Below are 10520 nucleotides of genomic sequence, written 5' to 3' on the forward strand. Positions count from 1 at the left end.
CTAAATTTCAGACACTTGTATTGGAACATCCATCCCTGTCAAACTGGAGAACGACTGCTGGATAAATAAGAGCGGGCAGAGCTGGAACCCACACCGGATGAAACCAACGAAGTCATCAAGCAGGCTGGGTTTGAGGGGCGGAAAATCGGATCTAATAACAATGCTTACATGGAATCCACCCCGATGTTCACATCTTTCTATACCGTTTGAATGTAGCCCAAGAATTAAGTCCCAGACAGCAATTGTAGCAAATGCAATGTGCTAAATAGACTCGTTTGTGCTCAAAACTATGTGCAGTTGCCTAATGAAGGTGCGGACAAGCTGAACTACATGCAGCTCTTCCACATGTCAAGCTAGTGAAAAAAGAACTGCTTAACATCAACAGCTTGGCACCTAATTCAAGCATGACAACTTATCACAGTTATCAATTGTGTTGTGGAGAGAATCTCATGGATTGGGAACAACAACTTGCCATGACAAATAGCCGTTTACAGGTGTACTACCAGAAATGAAGGGCACACAGTCCAGGGGTTCTCTGATTAGTTTTTATTCACCTTCCCTCGGGGTAACAGCGGGCCAGCTGATGCCCCGAACACAACAGCTGAAATGTAGACAAATATTGTGGGATTATAAATGCCCCTGCGGTAATGGGAGGAACGATTGAAGTCACAGACACCTGAACATTTCGGTAAAAATACGACAGGGTTGTCGACACCCCTCACATAGCAAACAAGATGAGGAAGGCGACCATCAAACAGAAGAGGCCCATGGCTTCGGAGAGGGCAAAGCCCAGGATGGCGTAGGAGAAAAGCTGCTGTTTTAGGGATGGGTTTCTGGAAGAGAGGAACAGATTATTGGAGAACAGCATCGCAGTTAACAGACTTTTGAACTGCAACTCACTAATGCACAAGCTTTTTGCCCATTTATATCAGTAGGAGAAATAGGATATTGAAAATGGCAAAATAATGGTGTTTTAATAACTCCCATTTCAATGTAGATTCTGTAAAGATACGACGGCAAGCACTGACACAACAGATTCCCTGGTGTTGGGATATGGATTACAGACTAGGACGGCTGGAGGCTCCCTGTGCTCCCACTGATGGCGTTTGCAAATGTTGGACTAACAGGATATGATGGTGTTAATTTAATAAGGGGCACTCGTGCTGCCTTGGATAAGGAAACCTACTAACGTTGGCCCAGGAAAGGAGACCACAAATGCCCAGTGGCGCATTTTGGGGGTAGTCTAGAAGTGCTGACCGTGACAGCAGCCTAAAAGAGGAGCTGGAAAGGGGTTGGACGTTACAGCTGGCCTAGCATAGGAACTGTGAATGTTGGCTCTTCATTGGGGCGCGTAGCTGGTGGCTTCAGGACTTTCTTACCTGGCATAGCCAATGATGAGACTCCCAAACACGGTACCAATGCCGGCACCGGACCCTGCCACTCCTACAGTGGCAGCACCAGCGCCGATGAACTTGGCTGCAGTGTCAATATCTCGGGAAACAGCACTGGTCTGAAACCCTCGGCGAGCGACTTGGGTCAATGCATTCTGGACTGGCAGCACAGAGAGAGTCTGACAAAGCGAAACAGATGTCAAAACATACAGCAGAGGACACCGACAGTCAAATAAATCTTTAAGGAGTCTACAAAAAGTAGGACTTCAAACCATGCATAAATGGGCAGGAGTTTCAAGACTTGCACTTTAAAGAGATACCAGAGCCACACCAATTGACAGGCTTAAGGATGCACCAACACACATTACAGATAACAGACGTACACACAATTCTCACCAACATCAATCTTAACACTCAGATCTGTATCACTTAACTTCATGTGAAACAGAAAACGGGTTATAAAACAAACGTGTGGGAAGAAGTAAAGGCAGGTTTTTGCAAAATATTGTGAAAGTAAGACTGCAAGTAGAAGATATATAAACGTACACGGAACAAGAGTGTGCGGGGGAAGCAAGGTCTAGACCCAGCCATGGAGTAGCAGCGCTTTCGTGTTTTCTGCTAACCTCCCCGTATGAAAATTTATTTCTCTACCTAGCCCACAGGCAAGACCAATGGAATTATGCAATTCCACAGATGTTTTAAGAATTTACATCATAGTCTGCAGATTTCACAAAAGACACATTTGATTGTAGCTTAAACTGATCACAAGTTACTAAAATGCTGAATATAGAATGCAGGAAGCTCAATGTATCGTACAAAGTTAACTGGTTAACTTTCACTAGCTGGTTTCTATATTTAAAAAAAATAAAGAATTATGAATTTTGCCTCAATTATAAATTGCGGAATTATAAGTCGTTGAAAACATTATTTCACGAAAGTGTTGTGTTTCAAGGTGGAGGGAGAGGGATATCTACATCACAGTGTTTTGAAACTAGCACGCGCCGTGCCATGCAAATCCTGTTGAGGAGGTGCAGTAGAAGGGTCGCCTCTGCAGGCTGCATCACAACATGAGTTCCGGTCTTAGACTCTCACCCAAATCGAGTCAGTTTAATGCTGTACTCTTAGAGTCGGGCACTCTTATTCTGCACGATACTAATGCACATTCCGGGTGTTTGTCAGATGTTTGCCTTCGTGACATACTGCAATGTATTTGGTTTGTTGTTTTTCTATGAGCATTTGAGCTGATCTTTCAGTTACTGCAGTATGACACCGGGGTTAAGTGCGAAAGGTATTCACGGGTCCTGTTCACTATGCCACTGTAAATGAGCTGCTCCAGACAGAAGAGTTCCTGATCGTCTTAAACCAGTCTTTTGTTGCTAGTGCTCTGAATCACTGAAGTCCTGCTTGGCCCTATAGGAGCAGAGCCAAGGTTGATTTGCATATAGTTGGGTCTAATCTGAGGTAGCAATGTGGGCCAAAAATGGTGGACTGGAATGCAGCCTAAGTAATCACCAGTGACATAATTCAAGCATTCCACCAATCGCTTTTTTTACTTCAGTCGGAAGCCTCCACTTACGGCTTCGGGGCTGATGTTTTGTTCTCTTCCTGGACTTACGTATATATGTGTTGACTTGGCCAGGTATGATCCCACTCGACCTACATGGGCAATTGTTTAAATACCTAAAGGCTGCAACTAGCTTCAGTAAAAAGTATTGGGACGTTTCAACTTTACCCTGGGCCAGCACTAAGAACATGCAGAGTGATAAATCTTTAAAGCAAGGATGCATTGAAAGGCCATTCAATAGGGCGAGCCCACAAATATACCCCTTCTACCACACACCTCCCCACCTCAACAGAAGCTGAATCACAGGTCAGCGTGTAATGAAATGCAACTATAGTTTAACATATTGTTTTTTGCGGCCGCTTCTGTAAAACAGGTTGCTTTGTGGTGGCAAACCCCATCCATACATTAACAATATTTTTAAAGGAAATAAAAAAATAAATAACTCAATAAGGCAACGTATACAAAGAAGTCAGATTTTTTTTATTTTAGGAGTCCTACAACTTTTATTGCTCGTTGCCCTTTTCCATCTACCGTTTGATGTCGTATCAATAATTGTTATTGGTCTACGACTACTTTATACATTTCAAAACACTATAAGCCGTATTTAGTATTAATTCGAACTTAACTCTAGGTGTTTAAAAGCGAATATTAACATTAACAAAGCACGCACCATGGTTGGCGCTTAAAGCCCGAGGCAGGGATTAGTTTCCAGCTTTCGAATAGTTTGTTCACCCTCGGGTCGTATTTGACTGAGCTAGACAAGATCGCCATCTGCTGGTCTGAGATGGAAACTGAACTGCAGCTGTCATGCATTTAGCACACAAACCAAACACACTTCCGTGCTGTGCAAGATATTTGGCCTTCTAGTTTAAAATGTTTGGTCTACTGCGGGGCGCCCGCCAGATGGGTACATAAAGCGCCACACATCCGTGAAGCCACTGCGTCGAGAGCAAACCAGGATGACGAAGGACTCTCAAGTAGGAAAAGAAAGGAGTGCAGTGCCAGAACGTGGCGAGAATGATTCGAGGCTTCGAGCTATCACAAGCTATTGATGTGATGATCTTGTATCCAACACTGCTGCCACGGCTAACATGGAAACCATTTTGTGAGCAAAACGATTTACACCAAACTATTAAACAAAGTTGCTTCCTCTACATCTTTTACAACCTATCGGGTAACATACCAAAATGCTATGCAGTGGGCAGCCAACTTTATGTGGCATAACCATGGCAATTGACAACACACATTTCACTGGCTACTTTACCTGCTCTTTGTTGGCTTCAGGTCGGTTCAGCACGGATGCCGAGAGGGGTCGACAAAGCAGCCTGGAGCCATTTTTCACCTGTATCAAAGAATGAAAATTAGCATGTAGAACTTCCAGTCTTTTTAAACATACAGACCTCTTAAGGAGAGGCACACATTGCCCCCCTCCGCAGTCCTCTGTACAAAGGCTTGTAACGTATGGGAACTGCAGCTAACGAGTGTTCTACTGCCCATGACATCGGCCCTTCAACGAAGGGCTGACAATCTGTGGTCTACTGACATGTCATGATCCGGTCGCAATATCTTTTCTTCACACCAGCTACTTATACTCTCAAGACCGAAATGGGGTCCATGGATTTACACTGCTAAAAGACACCTCTGTTGCTCCAGTTACTTAACAAAAGAAACTTGCTACTAAAACAATCCGATCAAGGTTTATTAGAAATGTTGCACACAAAATGAAAAGACACCGCAGACAACTTTCAGCTGCTGGTTGCTCAATTTAAACATTTAGACAATGACCATTTTGGACAGCTTGCTTTATGCTTAAATTAGAGGATATTGAGGGATGTGTTTGAAGCAGGAACCAAAACATTTACATACTTTCATGCACTTCAAAGTGGAAAGGACCATCGTTTTTATCATGAGAATATTTAGACTATTAATATAAATTTAAGTCACTGACTTTGTTAGAGTAGAAGTTTCACACTCTACTTTAAGAGGACACACGGTTTACAAAAATCCCAAAAGATGTTGCTTTGTTTTAATGCACTGTAACTGTAATTATGTAGCTTTTGGTGAGACATTGAAGCGCTCATAACCCTGTGTGGTGAATCCTAAGGTGATTGACGTAGCAAGATACGTGCATAATACATTTGAAATCTACAAAACTATTCTGCTTCTGGAGCTCTATCGAGAACTTTAGACGCAATAAAAGAGGTACACCCTTTATTATAAGAACTGGGTATATAATCAGGTGTTTGCTGCTAGGTGAAGACTGTATACTCTTCACATAAGCTATTTTAGGCTGGTCAGTGGCATGGGCCGTTCATCAAATACATTTCCGTTGCTTTAAACAAGACAATTACTGGCAAGCAAAATTCTGAAGAGGGTGTGCTTAGTGTGTACGTTTTTCATATATAAGAAAACTAGACATTTTCTCTAAGATCAAGATCTATTTTATAACCAGTGTTTGTTTAAATGTCAAAAAGTTAGATAGCTCGTAAGTGAGAGTTGTGTAATTTGCCTTTGGTACAACAGCATTGCTTTCCTTCCTTCGGTAATGAGCCAGAAAAGCTGGGTGATTCGTTCATCTGTTGCTGCATAATGCCATTAGTTCTTGGCTATGCTAAAGCCAGGCTAGTTAAGAATGCTAACACAAAAAAAAAAAAAAAAAAAAAAAAAAATCAGTGTATTACCTGTACAATAGCGATGACAATACCTCATTCAAAATAGCAATGACAATAGCTCATTAACATTGTGCCTGCCGTTTTGATTAACAAAATAACAAATAAATGTTGTAACAAGGGCAGATTCATGCCCGTTAAAAGAACGCTTGCCAAGGAATCAAACATGCTGTCCCCAAATAAGCAGGTCCAGTCTTGCTATTAGGAGCACAATACGACACCGCCCAATATCAAGCAGGAAATCTTTGTTACTCGACTTCATCACAAGTTCTAGCTCACAATTTCAGCTAAGAGGTACTGTTATGGACCGTGCAACACACAGTCATCCTTGCTGGCAGCCAACCGTATTCTCTATACTTCTAAATACAAACCGAAGCTCCCTGTCCCGTCCCTTCACTCCGTTTCACTGCCATACATTAAGGAAAACTCACTCCCGCTAACAAGCATAACTATAGCACCCAATTACAAAATATAAAAAGCACAAAATAAATGGTTGTTGCTAGGGGGTGTAGTGAAATCCGGTCTTCAGATTGTTCAGCTAAGTATTCATAAAAGTTATTTTGCCTGAATATAATGTCTCTGTTGGGCCCTTGTAGCCAGACGGTGCAGGGCCCTGGCAGAGGCCTCATGTATCACGGCACAGGAGCTGGCACAGAGGTACTCCATGGCCCAACGAGGGAGGCCCTGAAGACGAAGCAAGAAGCACTATTACTCCAAGCACTAACTGCACAAAACTACAAAGTCCATGGCAAACAACAAAAAATGCGTGGGCGGGATTTTCATTCATCTGCTCAAAGGCGCCAAGAAGAAACAGATACAGTTTTACAACGAAAACACACATAGAACGTCACATGAACAAGAAAAATGGAAATTAACAGAACTGAAATGATAGTAAAAGGTTCAGGTGCTCTGTCAAAGAGCAAGGAAGAGATCCCCAACGATCAGAAAAGTAAGCTCGGATAGTAACTAGAAGACCTTGCTAAGCAGTTTACTGCGTTAACCCTAGCTGGGGTACTTCACAGAGAACGAATTTAAACTAGCGTATCAGGAGGTTCACTTTAAGATGGGTTAATTTTATTGAAAACCAGAGGGGTGGGCTTTCAAGACTTCTCCGACTGTCTACACCAGTATACCGGTAGACACGTTTCCGGAGTAAACCGGGGACAAGTTTCAATCCGATAATCAGCCCCTAGAGAAGCTTTCCTAACTCATTTGTATTAGTCGGTTAAAAGTTACTGTGGAAATCATAAACTGGAAGATCTACAAAAGCGAGAGCGCAGCAGCTGTGTCTATATGTAGTTATGGCAGATACCGTTAAAGGACACCGAAGGTGGAACATTCTCCTTGAATAATACTGCGCCAAATTCCTGTAAGAAGTTCTGATCTTCGACAGATAGCATTTACCAGAATTCAGAATCTGCTTCCTGAATACAAGTGTCTCTATTTTAAGGACGTGTTTATTGTTCCCCGTAAGGTAACACACCTCCCAACCAATGTGTTAGACAGGTGTTTTTAAACAAAAAGGGACAAGAACCAGTGCTTGAGTAAGGCATAGGCTTACGACTAGTTTGCAATATTTACAAAGTCCCATAGTCTTAGTTTAAATTCTAACCATGGAGAGATTGTAATGTCAGGGAAGGTTGTAGAACCCACACAGAACTGAAAACTCCAAGGGAGTAATGTATTTATCTCTAGTATTTCTACTGCGTGGTCATAGCCACAGGGACTTGAAATCTTTATAAATAAAGTAGCAGAACTATTAAAATACATTAACAGTGATAATATGAGAGAATAGCTTTGAGAGTTTTAACCAGTAGTTGAGTTTAAAGAGATGGGTTTTCAAATCCTTTTGGGATGCGAGGAGAATTGAAGGCATGGACTACAATTATAAACACATCCTATGAAAATCCCATCGACAGGTAGGTAAATGTGTGAAACTGGATCTCCATTTCTACGTGACCTTGGGCCAGATGTAGCAAAGGTTTTTACCCATTCTGTGTCTATGGGAAAAAGTGTTCGTACATATGGCCCCTTGTGTTATCCCATGGCGTTAATCCACAGAGTGAGACTCTAGAGGTTGACAGAACCTATCTATATTTGTTATAACCTACAGACCCTACTGACAGGTCCTGTCATGAATCAGGCTTGGAGGATCTGTATGTACCAAGGATCTATCATTCTGGGGGCTTGAGCCAATCCTAGATTATCCTCTCCACGTTTGCTACTATCAGCCTAAGTGAGTCCCCATGCCTCTGAATTATAAAAAAACCCAGGTTGGAGCACTAATGGTACCTTTGGAGAAAATCGCAGAATACATGTTTTATACATAAGAAGTGGCGACTGCTACTGTCCCCCGATAAGTTGAAAAATCGGAGTTGCCCTTGATGAAGGTGGTTCCAAAATGGAAGTAACACCTAAACGCACGCTGGAATGACGTATTTATATTCTCATCTAGTCAGCATCATTGACCCTTTGGGTTGGATAAACATTGGCGCATGACTTCAAAATATGGACTTTTGAACAGTAAGAGTCATTGGACTGTCTTTATCAAGGGCACTGACTTGAAATAATATATATCGAAAGAACAGATAGAATTGTTATATATTAGGCTATGAACTTTGAAATATTTTCGAATTTTGGATTTTATGGTTATTTGTGTGAGTCTTGGTATGTCTCGGTATGAATGATATTCTACTTTTATATGAAAGTTTTTTCTATAGGCAAGGTGTTGGGGCGACCGTCTGCATTCATTCATTCATCTGTAGATATTTGCCCTTGATGTGGGTATGTCACTATTAGTGGAATGAATCAATTTTAGAATATAATTATATGAAGTTGAAGACTTATAAAGAAGATTGGAGTTTATAAATAAGGAATGTCATATACAGACTCGAGACATTTATTGTACCTATAAGAAAATAATAATATATTCATCTATATATGTTTAATTCTTGAGTAGCCTTGTGTTTATGTTCAATTAACAGCTGCTATCTAAAGACACAATTTCCATATTTTTCTGCTACCCCCGCATCAAAGGGCAGCAGTATCAAATGCACTTACCAAGGAGGGGGTGGACACAAACTTGGCGCAGGCGTACATGTTGAGGGTCAGCAAGGGGTGGATACACAAGCAGCTGCAAGGAAATATCAATCAAGACATTATAAAGTGAATTCAGTCACGACACACACAGGGAATATCTTCTCTGGAAGTCCCAGGTGGTTTATTAAGTGTAGAGAAAGTGTGGTGGAAGGACATCACTGAAGGATGTCTCGGAAAGTATTTGTTAAACTAAAGGGATGGCTTCATCACATACTCCTCACTAGGTACTGTTTTACGTTTTGTACTCGCTGCTTAGACCCAAAAAGGAGTATCAGAATACGTTGCTCAATGCACATGTTGCCTAAAAAAACAAATTAAACTGACATCTCAAAACCCAATGGCACTGAAAAGTAAAACCACCACCAAATTATCAGTGCAGCAATAGAAGAGCTGAATAAACCTCTAAAAGTTTCCTTATTTTCCCTTACCCGACGTAGATGCAGGCAGCACATTACATATGTTAAATAAAAAGCAAAACAATCCCCTGGAGAGGACGTGGCAATCTTAGGCATTGCGAGGGCATTATTGGTAAGAAACAGTGATAATGTGAATTCACCACGCCATCTATAGCCAAGCAGAAATACCAAGCGTGCATCTCGTCCAACTTGGAGAGGATGGCGCTTCTTGTAGCAATTGTCCTCACACTGGGAGCTCTTTAGATAGTTACACCAACCCACTGGTGTAACCATCTTTTGAGTAAACTACGATACAGTCCCAACTTTCTTTATAAGAACTTCACATTTTAAATTACCCATCCACACTTGAACTAATCAACTGCGTTTGCAATAAAACTTCTACTGTAGCAGATAAGTTCTTCTGGAACATCTACCCACATGAAACGAGCCACTGAAAGGTACAGTCCACATCTATGATGTATTCTCCTCAGTCGGATAATCTTTCTTGGGGAAACAGAGAATACATTGCTCCGCTGCACATAGTTGTTAACCTTTCAAGATATATTAACGAGAATTTAGGCTTGGATAAAATTATTACCTAGCTTTAAATTTCAACTGAAATGTATGACAGATGAATGGCTAGTTGGAAATCAGCGCATCACGTTTGTCCGCAACTCAAATAAGAACCACTTGATAGATAAGAATACAATGACCCCTCCCATTTGCAGCACCCACTCTCCCAACAAAAAGCAACCCATGCAGTAACCTTCTCTACAGCGATCGCGTCTCCTTGGTTGTACACCCCTTAGAAGCACTCTTACACAAGCAGTAAACCTGCAACAAATGAAATGCTGTCTTGGGGTTCTGGGCTGGGGCCTGCTGTAACCTACCTGCTCAGGGACACAGAGGGAAAGAGAAGAGAGAAATGCGCATGCGCAAGCACGGGAATGGTGCCAGCCAATCGCGATTTAGGCTGCAGTGAGAAAGGAAGGAAAACAGACTAAAGAACTAGCGTGTCGCACAAAAACGCCTAGAGTCGTGAGGCACACCAAACGACATTTTGGAAGGATACTTTTTTTCAGCGATAGGGTAGAGAAACAGCCAAAAGCAAAACAAAGTTAGAAGAACAGACAGAAAAACATTATAAAAGGAACTCCGAATGCAAATTCTTAGTTTACTTTTTTTAAAGCAAATATTAACTTCTTAAATGGTTGTTTATCTGCTTTTAGTTAAAAAAGTAAACATTTACGGTACCGAATTTAAGAATATTTTTCCGCCTCTTCGTTCTCACAGACAAATTTACTTGCAAAAGTTCTCATTAGCGAATGTTGGAGGTGTTTTTCAAAGATGGTTACCGCATTCTGTACCATCAAGGACAGTGACTTCCGCCACTGTCGGTTGA

General features: G+C 41.6%; 1 protein-coding gene across 2 annotated transcripts; it reads right to left on the reverse strand.

Moving 5' to 3' along the window:
- Positions 1–531: 531 nt before the first annotated feature.
- Positions 532–10074, reverse strand: ATP5MC2 (ATP synthase membrane subunit c locus 2). 2 transcript variants are annotated; one of them, XM_069230983.1, is made up of 5 exons: positions 10009–10074; positions 8685–8757; positions 4220–4297; positions 1380–1570; positions 532–833 (listed from the first exon to the last, which is right to left on the reverse strand). In XM_069230983.1, exons 2-5 carry the CDS (start codon positions 8721–8723, stop codon positions 719–721), a joined length of 423 nt encoding a protein of 140 aa, XP_069087084.1. In that variant the 5' UTR covers positions 8724–8757; positions 10009–10074; the 3' UTR covers positions 532–718. The 2 variants fall into 2 exon arrangements, with proteins under 2 accessions (XP_069087084.1, XP_069087085.1); XM_069230984.1 differs by lacking the exon at positions 10009–10074 and adding an exon at positions 9885–9980.
- Positions 10075–10520: the final 446 nt, after the last annotated feature.

Source organism: Pleurodeles waltl, chromosome 4_2 (assembly GCF_031143425.1).
Source record: "Pleurodeles waltl isolate 20211129_DDA chromosome 4_2, aPleWal1.hap1.20221129, whole genome shotgun sequence".
Taxonomy (NCBI): domain Eukaryota; kingdom Metazoa; phylum Chordata; class Amphibia; order Caudata; family Salamandridae; genus Pleurodeles; species Pleurodeles waltl.

Coding starts and splice junctions, on each gene's coding strand:
- ATP5MC2 (XM_069230983.1), bottom strand. CDS start 8,723: ATGTACGCCTGCGCCAAGTTTGTGTCCACCCCCTCCTTG. Junction 4,298..8,684: donor TTGTGTCCACCCCCTCCTTG/GTAAGTGCATTT, acceptor TCTTTGATACAG/GTGAAAAATGGCTCCAGGCT. Junction 834..1,379: donor CTCATCATTGGCTATGCCAG/GTAAGAAAGTCC, acceptor CCTCTCTTCCAG/AAACCCATCCCTAAAACAGC.